Source organism: Musa acuminata, chromosome BXJ3-7 (assembly GCF_036884655.1).
Source record: "Musa acuminata AAA Group cultivar baxijiao chromosome BXJ3-7, Cavendish_Baxijiao_AAA, whole genome shotgun sequence".
NCBI lineage: Eukaryota > Viridiplantae > Streptophyta > Magnoliopsida > Zingiberales > Musaceae > Musa > Musa acuminata.
In genome coordinates, this window is record NC_088355.1 from 37,696,903 (window position 1) to 37,723,379 (window position 26,477).

The 26,477-nt window shown below is 37.5% G+C and overlaps 1 protein-coding gene across 2 annotated transcripts; it reads left to right on the forward strand.

Annotated features, from left to right (window-relative positions):
* The first annotated feature begins 590 nt into the window (after window positions 1-590).
* LOC135643379 (cation-chloride cotransporter 1-like) lies at window positions 591-24,062 on the forward strand. 2 transcript variants are annotated; one of them, XM_065160240.1, is made up of 14 exons: window positions 591-956; window positions 3,578-3,752; window positions 4,621-4,770; window positions 5,224-5,302; window positions 8,323-8,414; window positions 10,998-11,112; window positions 12,520-12,620; window positions 15,691-15,752; window positions 17,332-17,583; window positions 17,744-17,858; window positions 18,165-18,359; window positions 19,758-20,158; window positions 21,820-21,981; window positions 22,791-24,062. In XM_065160240.1, the coding sequence occupies exons 2-14, from the start codon at window positions 3,610-3,612 to the stop codon at window positions 23,882-23,884; spliced, it is 2,961 nt and encodes a 986-aa protein (XP_065016312.1). In that variant the 5' UTR covers window positions 591-956; window positions 3,578-3,609; the 3' UTR covers window positions 23,885-24,062. The 2 variants fall into 2 exon arrangements, with proteins under 2 accessions (XP_065016312.1, XP_065016313.1); XM_065160241.1 differs by lacking the exon at window positions 591-956 and adding an exon at window positions 3,411-3,487.
* The last annotated feature ends 2,415 nt before the right edge of the window (window positions 24,063-26,477 follow it).

A 26,477-nucleotide genomic window follows, 5' to 3' on the forward strand; every position in this document is an offset into this window, starting at 1 on the left:
AATAAGACTATAACTTATTATGCCACCATTTCCCATCTCTCGACTCATCTAGCAACTAAAAAGCTATTGGTCAGATTCACATAGACTTCCAAACTCTGCTCATCTTGCCTCATTATAATATTACAACTCTAGCAAAGCCTTGCACCATTTTTTTGTTAGATCATACACGTCTTGGGGGGAAACCACTATAAAGACTTTCTTATGTGTCACCCGTTTTATCGGCACAATTTCTTAAGCCCTAAGTTCCCAAATCACAGGCCTTATGGATTAAGAAAACTCCCAAATTTGACCTATACAAACTATGATGGACGCATCGACCCAAAAATAGTACCATCCGGTGCACAAGATTTCCAACCTCCATAGTGGACGAGGACATCGATTGATATTATACAATCTTAAATCTGAAAATAATTTAACCCCGCAGTGTGACAAACCGAGACGTCGATTCTTGATCATACAAGATGTGAGTCAAGATCCGTCCTCACACGAATTTTAAAGATTGATATAATCGATTAATTTAATTCGGTCGTTAATCGAGTCAAACCATATCAAAAGGTCCTTTCCCGTCCGATTAATCGTCCACCGCCATCTGAATCGGTCCAGACGGGTCCGGTCAGGTTCTTGAGGGAACCGCGTCGGCGTTTCTTTAGGTTGCTGCTCTAAGACGCGCATCCGCACACGGGTCTCCGTAAGTCCAATTCCTCTCTCCTCTTCCGGCTCCCGTTCCCGAGTTCCCCCGCCCCCCACCGACTCAGCGAGGGCTCGGTCCTTTCCCGCCGGGACTCCGCCCGATCCTCGCCACGAGGCCGCCGACAAAGAGAGCGGCGGCACTGGGGTTCCCGGGATCTGAATAACGGGGAAGAAGCGGAAGGCGTGCTCGCTAGTGGCGGCGGAGATCCGAGGAGGAATTCCGAGGCAGAGGGAGGGGCGTCGGCGATCTTCTGGTGGTTTCAACAGTGAGTCTTCTTTCTCTTCCCTTTTCTTGGTTTTCTTTTGGTTCTTTCTTCACCGGGAAGAAGAAATGAAGGCGAAGCTTGATACCCATTTTCTTTTCTTTTAATATAAAGAATCTCGTGCCGTCAGATGTCGATCCAGATCCGGACCGGCTGATCTTGTTGAGCTAACCTAAACCCCAAATCCTCCGGGATATCCAATGAAGGACCAACTGTTTAAAGAATATGCAAGAACATGATACTGTCTGAAGAAAGATCTTGCGTCTCACGAAGGAAGTCTAACAATCTAAATTTACGAATGAGGTAGTAAAAATGGAACACCTAGGACATTAAAGGTCTCATAGGTCTAAAGAATAATCACCTAGCTAGGATTTTCTTATTATTATTCCACTAATCAAGATGACACTCATGGTAAGCTACCAAACATGTTTGAACGTTTTATCTGTACATTATGTTATTTATAATGTTTTGTTCCATGCTTTATGGAGCTATTTTATGTAATATTTCCATATTCTTGATTGTTAAGATTTTGGTAGCAGTTTCTAGTTTTAATGACTTAGTACCTACAATTTATAGCTATTTGTGTATATATTTTTAAAGAACCTCTTGGAAGTCATGGACCATTGTGGGTGATAGGTGGAGGATAATGGTTCTAAACAAGCTGAGTCATAGATTATATGCAATCACGTAAGTATGGCATGCATACTAAATTGCAAATTGAGAATTGAGTAATCTATAAGCTGTAGCTATTCTTTCTCTTGCCTCTTCCTTGGTCAGGTCAAATAGTCAGGAAAGAGCTTGGCCTGACCCATCGAGAAAGTGCAGGTCAGCTCTGCTTGTGAGATAGTATTAGTGTGAGCTCCAAAAGATGTTAATTATAAATAAGAAGATTGAGCTAAATATCCCTTTTCACCTACTGGTATGTCCGAGGGAGATTAAGCCCTCAAAATATAAAACAGCTACCAAGAGAAATGACTGGGCTTGGGGTCGAAAGGCAAAAGCATGATATGGTTGAAAAGTTTATACTGTTACTTTATTTTCTTTATTGTAGTGGTAACTTTTGCTTATTGTCAATGGAAGTATGACTAGGTGCACACTTAATGGGCATTTTTGCTCTGTTGTTTCAATCTAGTTCATTTTTTATTGGACACTAAGGCATTGTCCCTTCTATTGATCACTTATGCCATAACAGACAACAAAACTCTTTGAAATTTAAGTTTTTCAGAGTCTACTTCTGCAACAAACAAATACTTCAATTGTAACTCTCACTGTTTCACAGGAGTCATGTTTAGCCCGATTTAACTTCAGAGCAAGTAGCCCTAGTCTCTGAGAGGCCTTAATGCCTTAGCGTGGGTAGAATGATCGGTAAATTTATTCTATAACATGTTTTGTTGTACTCGTGCTACATATCCTCCGGTACGAGTTGCCCCCACATGTGTGCTATCATGCTCTGGACAGAGTCATGTTGCTAAAAACTATACTAGTACTTACATGGCCAAGACTAAATATGCAACAACTCAGAAGCATGAAGGTGCAATCGGATGCAATTGGTGATTTGAATTAAAAAAGGGCAATCGGACTGTTTAATATCAGTGGGTATGTATTAGTTTGTCTGGTATTTTAAACCATTCTTTCATTGTTTTTGAAAATGTCTTTATTAGCCAAGGTATAGCAAAATCTTAGTTGTCTTACCTGATGCCCACCAAAGAGTGTAGAAAATATTTATATGTCCATGCAAAGCACCTTCTTTTCCAAGTCTTTCTTTTGTTTTTTTTTTCCGCCAGTAGGATATAACATACGATTTATATCTGTGTAAATGTTTTTTTTTTGTCTTTTTTTTTATTTATTTTTTCGGTCTCTAGGAGGACTACCTTATTTGTTTAGAGAACAAGAAAATATATAAAGCGTTTAACGAGTTAGTGAAAATTTAATATTCTAAATTTATTTCATATATCTTTTGTTTTAAATTGACATATTTATCGATTATGTTTTAGCATTTTCCAAATCATGCATTTGGATAATTTGGTTATATCCAAATCATACTTCATTACTCGAGTGACTCAATAGATCGAATAACTCCTCCATGAGGTGGGTAAAAAAATTCAAAGAAAAGAGCAATTTCAAAATGAAATTCAAAACAAACCTCTGATTTTCCAAGATGAATGTCTTTGCACTATTATTCTATGTTATACACATGCATTCATTTAGGTTAAGAAAATATTATGCTGTAAAGAAAATAGCATGCATATGATTTCACAGATGCATTCCTTTCATATGCTATAGCCTTTTGAAAAGGTGAATAAGGTCAGTATAGCCTTTCATATGCTATAGCCCTCTGATAAGGTGATGCATCAAGATTGAGCCTCAGTGCATCTCATGCCTTTGTTTGCCTCAGGCAGGACTTTGATAATGTAGCTACAATGCACATTCGACAGGTCTCCAATAGGAGCTGCATGTTATCGGGTGGGTGACAGATGGGTGGCATGGGACTGCTGAATTCTTGATTTTGACGTGGTGTTATATTTCACTGCAATGCATGTCTCTTTGTGCTTACTAAAAATAATTACAATTTGTTGCTGATATGAATAGGTTTCAATTATCCTGATTCTGTTGATGTGCCACAGGATTTGATAAACTATCAATAAATTAGTTGACCATGGACAATGGTGAAATCGAGAGTGCAGATGAGGAAATGCCTTCACATGGTGGACGGCAGTACAGGCCGGTGGTTTCCCATGAACAATCCATTGTCCAAATGACTTCCATGGAGTCTGGACCTCCTACTGAGATGCCAAAACAGTGAGTTCCTTATTTGAATTTTTTTTTAAATATTTTTTACATTATTTGAGTCTCTTGTTTCATGTAAGTATTAGTTTTCATGATCTTTTGTTTCGGTTGGTTATGTTTTATTCTTTCTTTTATTTGCTTGAAACTGTAAAAAGAGTTCTATTTTTATCAGTTCTCTACATAATATGGGAACACAGTCTATCAAGGTGCATGTTATTGTGGGAGCAGCAAGAGTTCTGGTCTCCATAGGATAAGGGGCAATGCATGTCAGCTGCATGAATTTTCATAATTTTGAACTTGTCACACTTCTATACTAGAGGAAATATTAGTAATGATGCCTGCATCTCTAAGCTCTCTTGGTTCAGGAATGAACACGTGCCTGTTGCATTTATGCTTAAAGAAGAATTTCATTACTAAGATCAATTTTGGTTGGCATCCATTTAAAAGGATATTATTAAATTTTCGTAAAACTTCAATCTAGAGTTCTATTAGGATTAACACTTGATTGTTGAGGTTTTGCTTGGCTCATAACTTGGCTCGGTCCTCCAATTCCACCAATCAAGTGAATGCAAGTGTGACTTTTACGGTGCTAACAGGGTACTTCTATATGAGTTCTTCTATTTCTTTTATTTGCTATATGGTTCTGTCTGAAATTTCTATTCCTTGTCTCAAATACAGGATTTTCTTACTATTTCAGGTATACTAATATAATTGATTAAATATGGCTTTTAAATTTATATATTGGAATTTTTAAAAGAAAATGTTCTACAATGTATTTACCTTTTCTTTTGCTGTTTATTTTCCTAGCATCACTTATTTTGTTATACTACTTTACTGGCACAAGGCTGACAAAATAACAATTTTTTTATATTTATTGTAGGAAAATTAGGATTCCGTCACAATCAGAGAATGTTCCCAATCCAATGGAGGGACCTTCTAATGGCCATGATGAATTGAATAACTCTCAGAGGGAATCAAAATTGGAATTATTTGGTTTTGATTCTCTTGTTAACAAATTGGGACTCAAAAGGTAAGTGATCATTTTTTCATCTTTAATTCTTTACTTTTTTCATTCAATTTTAGTTTTTTCTTTCATTTCTTTCATGGCCGGTGAAATTGTGTAATTCATGCTCTTCTTAAACTCATAATGAGATGTGTTTCTTTGGTCTGTTGGTTGAAGTCATATTATAGTCCGATACTTATATTATATATTTGTTGAGGTTTAAGTCACGGAAAAGTCACTATGTTGGCTCTCCCCAGAACCGTACTGGTTATGTGCTCGACAAGTATGTATTGGTTGCTATGACACCAACACAGACTTCAAATAGATACTTAAGTAGTAGTTCAACTCAGTATCTAGATAATATACTATGATACTGGCATACCACGACCCAGTTTGGCCAGTATGGTACAGTTGGTTTAATGTAAAAAGATACAGTCTGGATATCTTTTCTTCAATTTTTAATTAATTGAATCATTACAGTATGACAGGAGAACAGATCCCAACACCCTCAAGTCCAAGGGATGGTGAGGACATTTCCATTACTATTGGGAGCCCAAAGGTACATTTGCTGGGTTTTTGGTTACAGCTACTCTGTATTTGTTTTTGTTTAGTTGAAAAACTTTATCAACTTGCTTGCAGAAGTTACACATGCATGAAATGTTGATAACTTCCTATCACCTCCTCATGCATTTTCCAACTTATACTCTATGCTTTGCCTCATTACCAATATATAGAAATCTGGATCAGCCTTAATAAACATATAGAGTTAATCTTAGAGCATTGATTAGGGTACCCTATATATGGAGTTAAATTCTTCTGTGATGTTATTTCATTGTTATCTTAGTAATTTTTTTTCTCTTACTTCAAATGTAAAACATAAGAATATATAGAGGCAATAATTCAACTACTGTGATGATGTGAATGCAAAAAAACTCTAGTTGTGTGCATGGTTTGCCTTATCGGTCTGTATCGGTGTATCGACCAACCATCGGTCTGGTACATATCAATGTACCGACACATTGTCACGAACGGTCGTTGCGCACCCGCAACAACTTCGTTCAACGAATCGTTCATCGCTGTTGCATGCTTGTACAGAGACATGGCAGCATATTTTACGTTGGTTTTGTGTGTTTTTGTTTAGAAAATGTAAGCAACGACAGTTCGCAGCGCTGCAGTGCAACCGCTCGCCGCGCTGGGCCAAACTGCCCCAAAATGGTTTCGTTTTCGAGGGCCACGACTTGTTTTCTGTAGACCGCAATTGCACGTAAAACGTCAGCCATCTTAGCACCCTAGAACCCCCCGGGTGGCACAGGGCTGGTTGGGGCTTCGGTATAGTGTCGGGCGTTGAACAATCTTCATAAGTTCGTACGTTAACTTGACAGAAATTTGCCTTCGCGCTCGATACCCGATGAGCAGTTGTTTGCGGACTTGCAACTGTTCGTTCTACCTTCTAAAGTCCTTGTTTTCTCCTTCCTCTCTTTTCTCTCTTCCACTTAAGGTGCTCGTTGAATTGTTTGTAAAACTTTCCTCTTCGTGGGACGTCGGGACTTGTCTGTCGCTTGTTTTCAAACTAATCAACTTTTTGTTTCGCAGGTCCTTCGGGACTTATACGAGGTTGCAACTAGGCTGACCCTTTGCGGATGCATATGTTACAAGGTTGCCTCATGACTTCGGCAATCCCAATGAAGTCCGAGGAGTTGGCGTAAGGGTGCTTCACGACTTAGGTAACTCTAGCTAAGTCTGTGACTTTGCCGTAAGGGTGCCTCACGACTTAGATAATTCCAGTTAAGTCCGTGACAACACGGTACGGTGGGATGTACCAATAGACTGGTATTTACCACCCATACTAATCCCCTATTCGATCGGTATGTATCGAGCGGTACATTGTGGTATGGTGAACCTTAGTTGTGTGGTCTTTATATTTGTTATAGTAGAAGATCTCTTTTCATAAATTTTCATGTTATTTTCGGTAAGAATACTTGCAATATCCAAGTTGTGATTTAGTTGTCTATTTGGATAAGTTCAGGCTTATCTAGTCAAAAGTTGAATCTAGAGTATAGAATTTCTATTTTCTGGGATAAATCGACTTAATGGCCAAACTATTGTGTTCTAATTTTGTTAACTGGAGAAATTATAAAAAGTAGTAGGACAGTTTGAAGATGATGAAGGTTAACAATGAGTGAAACTGTTATACTCTATAAATGCTGTTGTAAACTGTCTTCAATTTAATTGATTGTTCGAGGCATGGACTGCAGCTTCTCTCGGATCGGTACAAAATGGGTGGTATATACTGGTTCGAGTGTGAACCGTTCTGTGTACTGCCCCTGTTTTGATGGTCTGGTCAATCCAATAAAAAGTAAGAGAAAAAAATATTTCACATGAACACAAGCCTCTTCCCTGGACACACACCTGCAAGCCGCTGCTGTTGCCCGCATTCTGTCATCTGTTGTTGATTTTGGGTATGCTTCATCTTCTCCTTCACCTCCGTTCTCTTTCTCCTTCCTCTTCCTCCGTAACCTCCTCTTCTTCCTTCCTCTTCCTCCACTGTGTTCTCTTCTTCCTTCCTCCTTCCTCCTCTTCCTCCACCGCCATCTATTCCTTCCTTCCACGCCTCCTTTCTCTTTGAGTATTCAGTACGTATTGTTCCCTCGTCAGATCGATACACCTGGTTGGTACGAGACGACGAACCTTGGTTCAAGGAATTAGAGATCCCTGTCAAAATTGCTAGGATAGTCCTGGCTTGGTTGCCAACATCAAGAATATGTGTCCGACCTCTAAGCTTGTGCTTTTGAGTAATTTGTGATCCACTGATTTGTTTATTTTTGTGGGTCAGAGATGATTTCATGAGCCCTTCTTAAAGTCAATCCTGTGCTCCACCTTATTCAGTTCACGTTAACGAGGCATGTAATCTTCAAGGAAAGTTGGTCTTTCTGAATGGCAGAGGATGGTTACCACAGGGATAGCCTAGTAGATTAAATTACTCTTGGCTAGGATAATCATTTACATAACAAAAACTAACTAGGGAAGACAGCTAGTAAATTACTCTCAAACAAAAACTAGAAAAATATTTGTTTTATACAAGAAAGCTGCAAGAATTACAAATGATGGTAAGAAAATAAAATGGTTTACTAACGCAAGACATGGTCAGAAGACTCAGAAGTCAGAACAATGATTGATTTAGAGGTAAGAAAGCTGCTAGGTGCTCTAAATGAGGTGACTTTCTTTAATTATCATAGTGCACCTTGTTTTAATAGAAAATAGGTTGAAGTCTTTCATCATGATGATGGTTATGGGAGGATATTGATACAACCAATTAGTTTCTTTACCTTTACCTAGGCCTTCTTCTTGTGATAGATTTGTCGCAGTTTTTGGATCTTGAGCAAGGAAGCAATAGCAGAAGAATCATCAAAAGCAACAATTTGAAAATTGCGATATATTGAGCATACCACCTTTTTGCATAAGTTTCTGTTGTACAGTTTTATCTCTCATTGCCAAATATTAAGGTGATTGCTTTGACTACAAGTAACATACGATTATACTGTTACTAACATATATTTTGGACTTGATTTTTGTCTGCAGGTTGCTGGCCTTAAGTTGGGAACCATGATGGGTGTTTTTGTACCTTGTTTGCAGAACATCCTGGGAATCATATACTATATCCGTTTTTCCTGGTGAAGTACAGCACACTTTGACTACTTTTTTTTACCTTATAAAAGCTTCGTCGAAGCAAATGATTACCATATCAATATAAAAAGGATTTCTCGGCTAATGAACCTGTGAATCCAAGTATTGGAGTAATTGTACCTTGCTAATTCAGTAATTATAATTGATTGGAAGCAGTCAAAATTTGGCTAGACTTAGGCAGGCACCGACCATCTCAGCCTAATTCAACCAGATTTATCCTATGGAGGCTGAAAGTCACCAATTCTTACACACACACACACACAAAGAGAGAGAGAGAGAGAGAGAGAGAGGGAGAGGTGATTTTACAGAAATAATGGGATTTGTATGCTGTAATGTCAGATCTAATCCGACACATATTATAACCAGTGATTTAAAAAAACACTAGGCTCCAAAAGGTGCCATGGTCCCATGGTCCCAAAACGTTCGAGGCGCTAGGCTAGCGAGCAGCGCTTGCCTGAGTGAAGCGAGGCGTTCTGAAATATTAAAATATTAAAATATATAATATAATTAAATATATAATTATTTAAATAAAAATATGATATTAAATTAAAAATATATTGTTAACGGTATATTACTTAAGTTAGAGGGGGAGGAAAAAATATTCTCTAAAATATTAAAATATAAAAATATATAATATAATTAAAAATATAATTATTTAAATTAAAAATATGATATTAAATTAAAAATATACTATTAATAGTATATTACTTAAAGTTGGAAGGGGGAGAAAAAATGTTAACAGTAACAGAGGGAGATAACAGTGGCAACGGAGGATTAGTTTAAGATAGTTGCGGCAGCGCTACGAATGACAGCAGCTGCAGCGGTGGAAGTTATGGACAACAATAGTGGCAGCGAGGGAAGCTGCGGACAGCAGTAGCAACAACGATGGAAGCTGCGGACAGCGGCGAAAGGTACAGACAGCAACAGCGGTAGCGATGGAAACTCCAGATGGCGTCTGCCGGTGGGAGAGGACCGCAGCTCCCACAACAGTGGAAGGAAACGACAACGAAAGGAAGCTACGGGAACTGTCAGACTCGTTCATTAACAATAGAGGAAGGCTCGATCCGTTGCGTTTGCAGTGAAGGCAACGACAAAAGGCGTCAACAGCGGAGGCAGAAGCAACACTAGGGTTCCTGGTCGCGCGGGCATGAAGCGTGGCTTTTGAGGTAAAAAATTATGAACCGAACCAGCCTTAAACCGGTTCGATTCGCCTAATTAAATCGAGCGCTCGCCTGAAGTGCCCAGCGACTGTGTTTGGGTCAGCGCCCAAGCAGTGCCTCATTGAAGTGCGTCGCCTAGTGCACACACAAGGCACTCGAGCTTAGCCTCGCCTCGCCTCGCCCGAGCGCTTAGGCGAGCTCCCGAGCGCCTATTTAAATCACCGATCATAACATCATCGTACAACATATCTTGGCCTTCCTTTGTTTGTGAAAGGAGAAGAAAAAGAGGAGAGAGAAGAGGAGGAGAAAAAGAAAAGGAAGGAGAGTAAAAGAATGTGGAAACAAATATAACAATTATTTTAAAAAAATGTTTAAATATATTTTTGTCAGTATTAAATCATTTAAATTCTTATACTTGAATAACTAAATCTTATATTTTATATATTATAATTTTGGTCCTTTGTTTATGAAGACACACTTTATTGTATGTGTTCCTCTTTCATTAACTTTTATGTTATTATGCGAGATGGATTTTTCATCACTGTTGTTTCTTTTTGGCCATTTTAATTATAGTCATAAGGCTTGTTTAGTCCTCATTCAATGTATCATTTCCAGATTCTTGTTGGAAAGTGCTTCTTAAAATATTAACAAAAATTATAGTAGGACCAAGGGAAAAGTAGATGAATAACATAAATAATGTATTCATCATAGTTTGAAAATATGCATAATTAAGCAAAAAATATGTTCATTGTTCTCATTGTTCGCTGTAAAAGTTTGTAGATTAATTCTAATTATTATAAATTATAGTACATTTTCATATTGCATTACTCAAAGTGATAATTATCCTTCTAATGATTAATTTTTAGTTAAATTATATTACTTTTTTGTAATGATTGTTTGTAATGATATAAATGATTGTATAGGAGACAAAATTGATCTTTAAGGACTTATGCGACCTTGTAAACCCCATCTAAGCACTTCCAATAAGTTATAGGTATGGTTGTATATGTTAATCCTCTCCAGATCTTGCATTGGCAGAATGTGCAGCAAAATTGGTGAAAGCCTCGTGCCTACATTTGCAGTAATCTGGCCTTGTGCCTACAAGGTGGAGTTGGTTAAAACTTAAAAAGCATCAGCATGGATCACCTACACATCTAGGCAGCTACATGAGACAATATTGAAGAAGTGTCTTTGTAGCAAAGATCAATTTGAACGGATATTCATATTTTTGAGATCCGATCCCTTTACAAACAAATTAAATTGGACCTGTCACTGATCCTGTTGTGTTGTTGACTATGTATTTGTTATCTTTGGTCTTTGTTGATCATTGTCATAATTCTGTCACTCTTCACAATTTCATTCTCTTCATTTTCCTTCAAACTTAGTTATATCTGGTTATTGTTTCTGTAGGATTGTGGGTATGGCTGGCATTGGTGAGTCTCTTTTATTGGTTGCATTCTGTGGGTCTTGCACCTTTCTAACAGGAATATCTTTAAGTGCAATCGCAACAAATGGGGCAATGAAGGTAAACATTATTGTTGGTTATGAATTTTGTTGGTTGAGAACTGTTTAGGTATGTTTCCAAGACATCCATTGTTTTAATTTTGGGATGTAGACCTGTTAAGTTTGGCTGTCACTTATAGAGTTTTCTGATCTGTAGTCTTTTTTTGGAATGGTTGAAAGTAGTGATTGCAAAAGGCGCTCGGGCGCTCGCCTAGGCGCTCGGGCGAGGCGAGGCGAGGCCCGAGCGCCTCGCTAATGTCCCAGGCGGCGCGCTTCAAACAGGCGCCGCCTGGGCGCTCGCCCGAGCCCAGGCGCTGGGCGCTTCGGGCGAGCGCCTGGGTAAACCGAACCAGAATTTTAGGTCTGGTTCGGTCCTGGTTCGGTTGTTAGTTGGTTCAATCGAACCAACTAAACCGATATAACCCCAACCCTAACCCTAACCCTAACCCAACACTAACCTGCTGCCGCTACCGCTCTCGATCCCGATCCCGATCGCGATCTCGTCACTCGCTGCTGCTGCTGCTCGCCGCTGTCGCTGCTCGCGCCTCTCGCGAGCCTTCCCGCTGCTCGCGCCTCCCGCGAGCCCTCTCGCTGCTCGCGTCTCCTGCGAGCCTTCCTGCTGCTCGCGCCTCCCTCGAGCCCTCCCGCTGCTCGTGCCTCCCGCGAGCCCTCTCGCCTCCTGCGAGCCCTCCCGCGAGCCTTCCTGCTGCTCGCGCCTCCCGCTGCTCGCGCCTTCCGCTCCCTTTCCCTTTCCCGCTACCGCTGCCGCCGCTCGCCGTTTCCGCCGCCGCCGTTGCTGCCACCGCTGCTGCCGCCGCTCGCCGCTGCTTCCTCATTTCTCCATCAGCAGGTTTATACTGTTAATGTGATTATATTTATTAATTATATTATATATTTTTATATTTTTATTTAAAATTTTAAATAATTATATTTATTAATTATATTTTATGTTTTTATATTTTAGCGCCTCGCTTCGCTCGGGCGAGCGCCTAGCGCCTCGGGCGTTTTTGGACCTTGGCGCCTTTTGGTGCCTAGCGCTTTTGAAATCACTGGACTTGAAACTACCGGTTGGGAAAGCTGCTAACAATATGCTTGTAACCATAACCACTACTTTGGATGCTTCTAGTGAATATTCTTTTCTAGCTATTACAAATTATTAATTAAGTCAGACCAAGTCTTCGCAGTTGATCATGGTTGAGAACTGACAAATTAATCTGGCCTTCATAACTTGCCAGACCATGAAAGTCAACCTAAACATCAAACAGAATATGCTATAATGCCTTGGATACTGAGTTACATTTTTTATGGGCTTAACTGTGCTGAATTTATAAGTAGTTAATGTGGTGATCTAAGGAACTCTTGTTACTAGCTTTCCAGCATATCAGCTCAGTTATGGATTAGACTATATTCTCATACTTTGTACATTCAGGGTGGAGGGCCATATTATCTCATTGGTCGTGCTCTGGGTCCAGAAGTTGGAGTTAGTATCGGGTTATGCTTCTTCCTTGGTAATGCAGTTGCTGGTGCTATGTAAGTCTGCCTTTTGTCAATTTTTTTATATTACTGTGCTGGTCTTCTGTTTGCATATTCTGATCTGTCTGTTAACTCATTTCTTAGATTAAACATCTGAATGTCATCTTTAATTATGCTCCTTTTTGCAAGAGAGCTGTTGCTTTTTTTTGTGTGGGTTTCAACATAATCCACATTGCAAATACTAAGATTTAGAGGCAATCATTACGGTGTTCATGCTGATCAATTTTTTCAAATCCTTCTGATGGAGAACCAAGGTATATAAAGGATTTTAGAGGGGTTTGTTCTAGGCAAAGAAATTAACAAAATGTCGTCAATTTTCTGACATAGAAACTTTAAGAGTTGCGTAGAAAAATGAAGAGTCTTTTGGTCTTTCTAGGTGTTAACCTTGAGACTCTACTATACTCTTTTTTTTCTTCTCAGCTGTGATAAGTTGTTTTAAAGCTGTTTAGGTCTCTTAGAAGTTATATTTTGTGTTTTTAAAGGTATACAAGTTCCCTATGAGGTTACCCTTGAGAATCATTGTCTACATAAACTGTATAAAGGTTCCTAAACTCTATAAATAGTGGAGCTTGTCAAATGGATGAAACACTTCATATTTGAATAAAAAAGAATTGCATCTTTATTCTTCTATCATTTCTCTCCTCTATAATCACTAATCTCACTCCTCTCTCTCTCTCTCTCTATTTCTCTACCGTGTTATACATCACCTCCTCTATAATATGCCATATTTGTTTAAGAAATCAATTCCTTTTTGAATAATGTTAGCATTGTTCATTCTAGTTTCTTTATGAAAATAGGGACATCTTTGGAAAGCCAAACAAAAACTTGTTGTTTGATTATTTTGGCCTAGGTTACTTAGAAATGAAATTATAAAAAAATTGTTTTCCATTCATCTTGGCTTTTTCAAGGTCAATATAATTTTGAAATCCTATTCTCCCCTTAGATGAGCTTAAGCTGCAAAATTTTGATGAAAAACCTGCATGTATATTGTTATATTTACCTAGTTAGGAACTTGATGTCATTTGCTAGATGTGATATCTAATGGATTCCCTTTCATTATTTTGCTTAAATTTAAAATTATGTTTTCTTGATTTCAATTTGTACTGTAACAAATGCTAATAAGATAATTTGACTTGATTGAAATACTTGAAATGGATATTAACCATAAGCTCTTAAATGCGCATTAAGGGGAAATGGATCAGGTGAAGTTACACTGAATTTTGTTTACTAATTTACATAATATATTGAATTCTGCCTTGTTTGGATGTCCAGATGAACTGAAGCTGGAAAATTTTTGTCCTTTTCTTAAATGCTTTTTTTTTCACTTTTTTGTGTTAACTGCTATCAGATTATTTTACTCTAGTTATATGGCACTATCTCTGTAAGAGCATCACTGTCAAATATCAATTTCTAATGAGCACTTTCCAAGTCACCACAGTATTATATGAATTCTAATCAGGTTTTTTCACGCATTCATTCTTTTGGGCATGCTGACATTTACATTCTGCTTGCACTTTGTTCATACTTCTAGCCAACCGGGTGTATCGGTCACTGTATGGACCAGTACATACAGATCAGTACCAAAGTATATATGTCGGTGCGTCTGTATGTACTGGTTTTTTTTTAAAATGACCAGAATCTCAGAAAACTCTTTTTTAGGGGTTTTCCCTCCTAATTTATTGGTATATAAATTACATATAGGTAAGAATAAATTGTATCTAAGCCTTAAATGCATAAAAAAACTTATGTTATAAGGAGGAAAATTGAAATTTTCTTTTCAACTAAGAACATTAATCACTAATCTAATCTAGAGCTTGATTATCACTACTAGCTGATTAGGAACTTTAGTCACAAGTGACTGTGAGATAGTGAGTGAATGTAAGTGAGTGAGAAAGGGGGAGGAGGGGATTTAAAGCTCCAAAAAGATGCCCCAACGTTCAGTTTGACTGTTAGGGCCAGATTTGACCCAATACACCACCCAAACTGACCGATACCAGCCAATTTTCTGTGTATTGTCTGAAACGGGCAGGTCTGTGTACTGGTCAGCTGGCAGACAGACATGTACCGCTCGTTTCAGGCTGTACATCAAACCTTGCTTCTAGCCATATACAATGACCAAGATGAGTACAATCATTGTCTCATGACTTTCTGTGTGTTTATTGGACAATCATATATATATACACACACGTATGTTTTATATTTAATGCAGATTAAGATTCTAACAATATGTTATCTATTGTTGTAGCTAGCAGCATTGTTCTGCTTAAAATATAGTGGATTACTATTTGTACTTATTAAATTACATCTAGATTGACAACGACACTACTTTTCAAGAACTTAGTAGTTTACATATTAGTATACATTGAAACACTTAGGTTATGGATGCAGATAAAGATTTTAACAATGTTTTATCTGTTTTCACAGCTAGCAGCATTAATTTTGCTTGTAACAAATGTGTGTGTGTGTAGCCAGGAGAAGCAATCTTATTGTGGTGCCAAAGCTTACTCTCAACATGAAATCAATAAATGAAACATAAATTAGATGGCCAATTAGTGCCAAAATGAAAAAAGTTCTTAACTGGGGCATATATCAAGAAGAGATCAAAAGAGTCCACATAAAATAAGAGAAAGGTACTTCAAGAAAATAAGGAAGGATTCATGCCTCAATGAATCATAATAGGACAAACAGGATGGTACGTAATAGAAAAATATAATATCGCTGATTATTTGGACTTTGACATGCATGAGTATGATAACAACAGAAGAATGGTTGTCTTGGTGACAAGCTGGAGGTAGCAACTGCTGCACTTTTAAGATGAGGGAAGAACACTAGGAAATGTTCAAAGAATATGAACTACATGCTCTATGAATAGAGAGGAGCTGATTCCATTTAAGTGGTGCCATGAGAACGGTTAAGCCATATATCTCTTTCTTTTTATTCATGTGTATTTAAAGTATACATCTTACCTCTCAGATTTGGACATTGGATGCAAGTTGTCTTACCTCTGTGCCAATTTGGTAGCCGATTATCAGAAATTTAGTTGTTATTAACACTTTAATTGTTTCAGGTATGTCTTGGGAGCTGTTGAAACCTTCTTAGATGCTGTGCCAAGTGCTGGCTTCTTCACAGGTGAGCTACTTGGATGGTTGTGCCATGTACTGTACCGATCAAAACTCAGATCTGTATGGTACCGGTCCATAGCAGTGAACCAAGTGTTTGAAGTACATAATTGGTTTGGAAAAAAACTTAAAATATGACTGAAAAAAAAAGAAAGAAACTGCTCGGAATAGATCCTGTACCACCCTATAGCAACCCTGTAATGGGTGTACCATTTGGTTTGGACTGGTCCATGTACTGGCAAATTTATTGGACCAGGAAATACAACTTGTACCAATGACAATTGGACTTATTTGCATTGAGAAAAGAAAAACTTAGATTTAGAAACATCTCAAGATTTTGGTGTTGGAAAATTTTGGTAGTCTGGGGATCTAGTTTTTGTAGAGCAAACCATGAGATTGGACATGCCAGATGACCGGTGAGGTGCTACTGGCAGTTATACAGGATAATGGCAGATCACCGATAAGTTTGTCATGAAGAATTCGTAGGATAATGGCAGTTCTATGTCAACATGAAATATGTATAGATTAGCAAGGAAAAGGTTATAACATCTGCGTCATGTGTTGTTTTTTTTTTTTTTTTGAGGCTTGATTTTTTAATTTTAAATAATACTCTTATCTTATAGTTTTATTAGCATGCATGAATCACCTTTGCATTCAATCTGCTTTCGAACTCTGAACTCACCTAAAGGAACATGCAATGTCGTACATCAAAAGTCAAAGAATTGTATACTATTTAAATGTTTTTTTACCAAAAAACAGTTGTATGGTCTTGGATAGTTAATCATGTTGTCAGCGGACTATAAGTGGAGGTATGAGATAGTAAAGACCATCAAGCATTACACCTTTAAGGGTATTATTCATTCCTTTTATAACATCACACATCTGGAACATTGCTGGTGTGGTAGTGCATGAAGGGTACTCTGTTTTATTGTGCTGCACTATATTGTTTCGGCCATGTGCTTGATGACATGCCAAGGCACAATAGCGGAGACCAATTTGCAATTTGAATGTGATATGCACACTGATAATATCCATTTTCCATGAATTCTGATGTTTGGCAGTTCAAATCAGAGTAGTAAGAAACTCGTAAGTTATGAAACACCACCTAACAGATGATCGGTCGAGCAAACTTTAAGTTGATGATCACTATGTAGTCACGATATTCAAATCTTAGCCATCTCGGTTTCATCAGGGTGAATCCTTTGATAAATGCCACATGAGCTGTGAGGAATAAAAGATGAAAATATTCCTTGTACAGATGTTATACAATGTACATTTATCACTGATATGATAAAATGTTCACCACTCTAGAGGAAACAACAGTGGGAGTTTGCAAAGGGGCAGTGACGTTGTTGAGATTCATGACATTTCTCTTACTGTGTTAGCAATGATGTTAATTTTTCCATTAAAACGATCTTTAAAAATATTTGTTTGCAAACTTTAATTGCTGCAATTTAGGTGCAATGTTGTATTCAGGATTTATTTTCTTTTTAATGCATTGTACAGCTTTCATGAATGTTCATTCACTTTATTATTGCTTATCAGCAAATCCATGTTAAATGGTATTCCTTGGCGTGTTTTCTTTTCAGATTCTGTAATACTTGTCACCAATAGCACAGCAACTAATGGTACAATATCTGAAGTAACAACAATTGTATATACTCCAAGCTTGCATGACTTGCAAGTCTATGGAGTTATTGTGACTATTCTTCTCTGCTTTATCGTATTTGGCGGTGTCAAGATTATAAACAGGGTAGCTCCAGCTTTCTTAATACCTGTCCTGTTTTCACTTTTCTGCATATTCATTGGGGTATTTTCAGCTCCAAGGAGTAATGCTTCAAGTAAGATCCCTTTATTAAATACCTTTTTTATATGATTTTATATTCCTAATTTAAGGTTCAGTCTTTCTGGTCTTCACTTTCCATGAAGTGGTATACCTGAACTTTAATTATTTTGTGGCATCTCATTCATATGTTGCTCCCTTTTTGGAGTCTGCCACAGGTGGCATAACGGGGTTGAGATCACAAACATTCAAAGATAATTGGAGTTCTGCTTATCAGCATACTACAAATGCTGGAATACCTGATGCAGAAGGACCTATATATTGGAATTTTAAGTAAGCCTTGACTGCATATGTGTGTGTGTGTTATTATTCACTTAGTATCAGTGCAATTGATGACCTTCGATAAAATTGGAACTATCTGCAAGTCAAAACATTTGGGTTACATTTTATTCAATTTTGAAACAGAAAATATTACATTTGCTAGTTGATTGTGTTTGATTTGGGAAAATGTAATAGTAACAACAGGTGTTGACATATGCCTTGGAATGAGCCAAGACACATTCCTGCAGCTTGATATATATAGTTTATTGTTTTAACTTTGTTCTTATATCCATTCTGAAATTTTCTATCCTTCCGTAGTGCACTGGTGGGTCTATTCTTTCCAGCTGTAACAGGAATCATGGCTGGTTCAAACCGATCTGCATCATTAAAGGATACACAACGTTCTATACCTCTTGGAACACTAGCTGCAACACTTACCACCTCTTTTTTGTATTTGATATCAGTATTACTATTTGGAGCTTTGGCCACCAGAGAAGAGTTACTGACAAACCGGTACCCACATTATTTTCTCTCTATCTTTTCATTCCTTTGAGTGATCATAATTTACACACTGGCTATAAATTTCTGTGAATTGTGCTTCTTTGTCCAACTTTTCTCTGATCTGAATGTGTACTGTACTTTGGCACCACCACCAAATCATGCTGCTGCTTCTTTATGATTATCTGGTGCCTCCACCAATTAGGATTGCAGCAATAGCTTACACAGAATGCCAGAAAGATGGCTTGGTCATATGTTTTGTTAGTAGATAGGTCTGACATAAATCAGCATGATACACCTTACCGTAGACTGATGTTTGCTGTTAGGAGCAGCAGAAGTTATTGAATGATGTGTTGAACGGACAGTTGGAAGAAATTATCATTCTACTGAACATTGAGGAACTAGCGAAGTAGAGAAATAGACAAAACAAGAGAAATACTTAAACCTTGTAAAAGAAAAAATATATGATTAACTTAATCATCAATTTAATAATCAGTTTTCCCCCAAGGATCTTGATCCCAATTGAGTTAGGATGTTTTAATAGGCAAAACATATGGTAGAAGTTTCTCTTAAGAGAAATACATTAAGAACTCTCAAAACTCGGTCTTAACAACTTAATAAAATCCTATTGATTCTCGATAAATTAGATTCTTAATCATTAATACAACTCGAAGCAAGGCATGCACACCTTCTAAAGCAAGGATTGTTCTGGTTGTGCGCATTTAATCATAGAACACCCTGTATCTATCGTATGGGAGACTTGTTTGAATGAAACTTATATTTTAATTGATTTTTAATGCATACCAACTTGAAGTAATGATTTTGGCCAGAACGGTATGGTAAATTGAAGTTTCATTTTTGTTCAGTGTTTAATTCAACACTCCTCTCTCTCTCTCTCTCTCTCTCTCTCTCTCTCTCTCTCTCTCTCTCTCTCTCTCTTTATTACTGTTTCTCTTGGAACTCCTCTATCATTTCCTTTACTCCATTAAACCCATCATTTCTCAGAGGTGTAAACCATGTTTGCAACTTATTTACATCAACATCCATCCCCAAGATTCACTTCTATTTGTCAGTAGACAAGTCATTTTGTCAATGATTCTATAAATGTATCCTTGCATTACTTTTTTTCCTATACATGCTTCATATAGTTCGTTGAGCTTTTAAGGTTAGAATTTGTGGAATCCTTTCAAGTTTCAACAAACAATTTCAGAAGGTTCTTTCTGCGTATGTTTGGTGCAATCTTTTGACAAAAACATTTGCATAAACTAACAGAAAACTGTTTCCAGATATAAGCAACAGTTGATTTCTTGTCCATTGGCTCTGACTTTTGATCTTTTGGCAGCATCTACTTTTGAAGTTACTTGCTATGTTGTATTTCTTTGTTTGAGTTCATGATTTAGAACTTCTGTGCAGGCTTCTGACTGCTGAGGTTGCTTGGCCTCTTCCAGCAATTATATATCTTGGAATTGTTCTCTCCACTTTAGGTGCAGCATTACAGACTTTGACAGGTGCACCACGCTTGCTTGCAGCCATAGCAAATGATGACATTCTCCCTGTTCTTAATTATTTCAAGGTCACAGAAGGCGGGGAACCTCATTTGGCAACTCTCTTTACTGCCTTTATTTGTATTGTCTGTGTCGTGATTGGGAACCTTGACCTAATCACACCCACTATAACTATGTTCTTCCTTCTATGTTATGCGGGAGTTAATTTATCTTGCTTCCTTCTTGATCTTCTCGATGCTCCTAGCTGGCGCCCTAGATGGAATTTTCACCATTGGATGCTCTCACTTCTTGGTGCATTAATTTGCATTGGTATGTTGCCATCACCACTGCATTTTATATCATATATTTCATAAAGCTAGTTAGATATTGAAGTGTGTCCAAATTATAAATATGTATAAGTCATGCCAACCGTACCAAAATGGAAGTATCTATGCTAGACTAAGGTGTAGCATACAGGCAAAAGTAAGCAAATCTAGGGCCAGTTCTTAAGCTGGTTCGCAGAACAATTAGGAAAAGAATATGTGGATATGACAGGAGAAAAATGTGGGAAATTCTGGATATTTGATATAAATTATTATTATTTGTTGGACCTTTGTTATGCTGATAATTATGTCATTTATATGATAGCAATTGGTTTTTCTTTTGGTTGTGTTACAAACTGATGTTTCAGGTACAGGCACATTATTGATTCCGTTTTGTCAGAACAGGAGATGCTAGGCATGGTAGAATTAAAATTAACAAGAAACCTTTATTTAGAGATTTCAAGTGTGTGTATGTGTTACACAAAATTGGTGGCATGATTTACCAATACACCTCCTGACAGCATTTGTCATAAGTGTTTCTATTATCAACTCACTGTTAAATATATACTACTTTTTGCCAGTATCCATGGTCTGGTAGATATTAAGGACTTAGCCACTGGAATCCTTGCTCAGATATATCTAATGTATTATTTTCACTAAAACCTCCACTTATTTTGTTCTGCACCTAGATTATTGATCAATCTTTTAAAAAGGCTGCTTCGGATTAGATGGCTGTATTATAACCATATATTGAAATCATTTGTTAATTTAGTAACAATAAGTCTAGTTACCTAGATATCACTTCATTTTCTTAATCTATGAGTTGGTACGTAGTTCTTAGAATATCAATTGTAAGATGTCATTGAGAAGCTTTCTTTAATACTGTTGGACATTCATTTTTAGAAAATAACTTGTAATTAGTTTATTTTTCTCTTGTAATTTTTCTCTTGTTAAGAACTTTACATCTTATTTATTTTGACAACTCTTTATTTTGTTAAGAATATTACAATCCAGTTGGGCATTTGTGTACCAACTTATTAAATATGGAAGCAGCAAGTATAAATATAACTTACATTTAAATAGCCTACAGTGTAGGTTTCATTTTCCTTGGATAGTGAATATTTAAATATTTTCTATTATTATTTGACAATTGACATTGATGGATGTATCACTCAATTATTTCTTTGTATTCCAAATGATGAAGGAAATTGTACTTGCCTTGTGGACAATTTTCTGATGCCCATAGACTTCATTACGCTTTTGTTTATCAGGTTGTAAGCAGTTGTGCAAAAGATCATTATGCCATACAAGGACTTGCTAGACAAGAGATGAAAATTTTCTTAGTCACATTAATGATCTGATATCAATGGTTAAAACATTAACGATGGCATAATGCCAGAATTTGTATGGGCCTGCTAAAGGTGGAACAGTATAACTAATATCTTGAGCTAGCTCGAGGCATGGCTAAGAGCATTCAGTAAGGCATGTCTAGATTCCTAAGCTGTATTTTTCTTCATGTAGTACTTTTTATTTTTTTGGGATATTTACAAAATAAATATATAAGATGCTGAATCTTAACAGTTGAAAATCAGAGCTGTAGAACTTGAATGGAGTAGTGTTTTTGTCCACTAAATTGCTATGTATCTAAGATATTTTTTATCCATGCAGTGATCATGTTCCTCATCTCCTGGTCATTCACTGTGGTGTCTCTGGCCCTTGCTAGCCTCATATACTACTATGTGAGCATAAAAGGGAAGGCTGGAGATTGGGGAGATGGTTTCAAGAGTGCCTATTTTCAGCTAGCTCTCCGCAGTCTTCGGTCATTAGGAGGTATGCCTATATGTTATGCCACTCTTTTGATGATTTGAAGAAATATAATGTTTGTCGATGATTGCTCGGTACACCATGGAACTGTATTATTTAGTAACAACAATATGTGAGACAAAGTACAGTATGCAATGATGCACCATAACATTAGCCTTTAGACTCAAATTCTGCATACAGGATGTGTCGAATTACAAAATAAATCTAATCTTTAGATTGAACACACACACTTCACAAACATGTCCTGACAAAAAAGAACATGTTTTAAAATTTTCGATATTACTATGATAGATGTCGATGCATGTCATGAGGCACCTCAAATGATCCTTCGAGAACTTGTAGTAATTAATGTGAGGATCAACCAAGAAACACTCCCCTCTTCCAGTCTTCGTATCCTGTGCTGTGTCGGTTTCACTATTGCTTCTTAGCTAACATTCCCTATTTCATTTTCTGATGTTTTCTACATATTCTGTGTCTGTACTTGTGTTCCAGCTTCTTCAATAAATTTAATGATCTTGGGAAGTACAAAACTGCATAGGATAGTTGTCTTTATACATATATCATAACATTTCTCTGCTTAGTGACGTATGCTATTGGGTAACTCAAAATATTAAATTTTGCCTTAAACTTGCCAGTCTTATCCCTGATCTGATTATCTCTAGGTTTTAAGCTGCCATATTGGCAACTATTTACACTCTGTGCACATATAAGAACTGTCAAGTGTTCACTGATTAACGTGGAAGAATTTGGTTATGAATCTGGTTTGGATGTCTTATATCTCATGATGAACTTATTATATCTATCCCGTCTTGCAGCAAATCAGGTTCACCCTAAAAATTGGTACCCTATTCCTCTCATCTTCTGCCGACCATGGGGAAAGCTGCCAGAAAATGTTCCTTGTCATCCAAAGCTTGCAGATTTTGCCAATTGCATGAAAAAGAAAGGACGTGGGATGTCGATCTTTGTTTCAATTATCGATGGCGACTATCATGAATTGGCTGAGGATGCCAAGACAGCTTGCCGTCAGTTGAGCACTTACATAGACTACAAACGCTGTGAAGGGGTAGCTGAGATAGTAGTTGCTCCCACGATGTCTGATGGCTTCCGTGGCATTGTACAGACCATGGGACTAGGCAACCTTAAGCCCAATATTGTAGTCATGCGATACCCTGAGATTTGGCGGCGCGAAAACCTCACCCAGATTCCATCTACCTTTGTCAGCATTATTAATGATTGCATTATCGCAAACAAGGCTGTTGTGATCGTCAAGGGCCTTGATGAATGGCCCGGTGAATATCAGAGACAATTCGGGACAATTGACCTCTATTGGATTGTGAGGGATGGGGGCCTTATGCTTCTCCTATCTCAGCTACTTTTAACAAAAGAGAGTTTCGAAAGCTGCAAGATTCAGGTCTTCTGCATTGCTGAAGAGGACACAGAGGCTGAAGAGCTGAAGGCTGATGTCAAGAAGTTCCTCTATGACCTGCGCATGCAGGCTGAGGTGATTGTTATAACGATGAAGTCATGGGAGTCACACATTGACACTGGGGTTCAACAACAGGATGATTCGGTGGAGGCATTCACCGGTGCACAACGCCGAATTGCTTCCTACCTTGCTGACATGAAGGAGACGGCCAGAAAAGAAGGGATGCCCCTGATGGCCGACGGAAAGCAGGTGGTGGTCAACGAGCAACAGGTCGATAAGTTCCTTTACACCACCCTGAAGTTGAACTCAACTATACTCAGATACTCGAGGATGGCAGCGGTTGTTCTCGTCAGCCTCCCACCACCACCTCTGAACCACCCTGCCTACTTCTACATGGAGTACATGGATCTGTTGGTTGAGAACGTGCCGAGGATGTTGATAGTTAGGGGATACAGGAGGGATGTCTTGACCCTGTTCACATAATTGAACCCATCTCTACTGGTGACGCGACTTTGTTGTAATTGACTTTTTTTGGCTCCGGTTGGCTTTTGTTTAATTATCACACCCCATAGACATTCAGTTCATTCATTCATTGGAACCCCACCCTCTTTGGACTGCAGTCTCGATGTTAGTCCTCACTATTCTAAGAGGGCGTTGTGTACTACTATTGTTTGAAGGTGTTGTTTTGGTGATAGAATTGTCCATATGACAAATAAAAGTCCTAGGACGGAGTGATCACCAACAGACCAAAGCCAAATTTTGCAGCAAGTCATGAGCCTGACAACGAGAGCTCCAGGGCTGAAGGTGGTCAGAGTTATCGAGTTCTGCATGTTTCATCAAAGGTTGTCGTCCACTCTTCCAATACTGATGCATGAGATGGTGATGACCTAAGAGCTGGACCTCCCGTTTTATTCACAGATGATGCAGATTGTAATGCGTTCGTTTTATTGGATCCTTGTTAAGTGGAGAAGACTATCTGTCCGATACTGAATCCAGCCGGAAAGGTTTCTTTTTCTTACTGATGCCATCACCAAAATGTGTTTGGATACGGTTTATGTAGAGGTAACAAGCATCCTGCCTTCCGTTGGATTCGAGCTGCGATAGTATTCGCCAAGCTGATGTGCTGCAGTTCATGAGGAAGATGCTCATCGAGTCAACGTGTTGAAAGCATATCATACATTGGGAAAGCTTAGCTTCTCGGATTCATAGCCACCGACCTGATTCAGCTGTTCCGATGGTAATCTACTCCCTCTTTCCTAGTATTGAATTAAAATTATTTATGTAGTATCCATTTTTCATTTGACTTGGATCTTTCTTATCTTGCATTCAGATTTTATTCACACGTCGAAGTCATGCGTCGACGAAGCCTTGGAGTTTGCTACCCAAGAACTCTCATCGAGTTTGCTACCGATATCCCAAAGAAGCTACCTTACCCAACATGTCAGCCTTGGATTGGGATGAATTGATATGGTTTCCCACGTCACCTCCTCTTTGACAACAGGCCGCGATTGCTAATAGTATTTGGTTTGGCTCATTAAGGGAAGGATGGTGCACCCTACCCTACTCCGAGCACGGATGACATTGCAAGTCTCATCCGACGCCACGGTGAGCGAAACCTGTGGACATCGTTTGCCACATCTCCGTCCCCATCGCCACCTCGGTGACCTGTGAGCTTCAGTTTCGCTGTCTAAGATTACCTTACCTTCCGGTGTTTGGATCTGCAGGTGATGACGTTCAGCGCTCATTCGCTGCATTTCCATGCACGTAAAAGTCGCTTTCTCCCCTCTCTTTGCATGACCCTTTTCTACGCGTTGTGCGGATTCTATGTTTTTATACTTTATATATATATTATACTTTTTTTTAATCTTTTTAAATTTACTATCCACCCAATTGATTCATCGATTCAATCAATGTTTTGATAACTAATCTGATTCTGATAATTAGTGAACTTAATAATTTTTTATAAAAAAATAAGCTTAATAATAATAATAGTAATAATAATAGTAATAATAATAATAATAATAATAATAGTTTCAAAAGATAAATATAATTAATAAAATCGATTCTGAACACTATAGCAAGAAATAATCAAAAATAAATAATTTTACAAAAGGTGTCGATTTCAAAATAATTCTCGAGTCATTCGTTTCACATGCATCAAAACACGTGGAAATAGATTATAGTGTCTGTCCAAAGCAACCATCATCTTTGCACAAGTCAAGAAAAGGCATCCTTCACAACCTACTGTTCATAATAATATTCTAATATTTTCTTCTTCTTTTTTTTCCCTATACTCTTTCTTTTCTTACTTAAATAATCAAGAGACCAAAAGGAGAGATAACACTAAGTGACATCTTCTTTTCCAATTATTACCTTTGAAATTTTTCTTTTTTTTTTCGCTCTATGTTTATTAAACTATGTTGATGCACATTTGATGATGATTCCAATTTGTTTTAAACACAACAACATCATGCTATTGATCATATGAAATGATGGTCTTCTTTATTTCTTATAAAGGTTGGTTAGATAGAGGGTGGGTTTGGGAATGAATTTTGTTTTGTTTTTTTAACTGCACGGTAAAATATAAATATATTTTTAAACAATTCTATCACATAATTATTTGATTTGACCTTTCGCTGCCTATTATTATGCATTACAAGCACGATTTTATTTTGATTTTGGTATCAGAATCGAACGAGCCTTTTGAGTTATTGATCCAACCGATAGGTCAACTAGTCAAATTGCATGGTTAATTAAAAATATTTTTTTTAATATCTTAAATAATTTATTATATATATTATAAAAATCTAAAATCTAAAATAAAATATGATTAAAAATAATAATAACTTTATATTTTTTTATATATAATTATACCTTTTTACTTTTTTTTAAATTTACATCGGTTCGATCAATGAATTGATTCTGATTATTAGTGAACTGAGTAATAAAAAAAATTAAGCCTAAAAACAATAATTCCAAAAGATATATTTAATTAGTAAAATCGATTATGATAACTAAAGTTTTCAAAGAATCATAGGGAGCTAAATCGATTATGAATATATCAGCTAGTCTAATT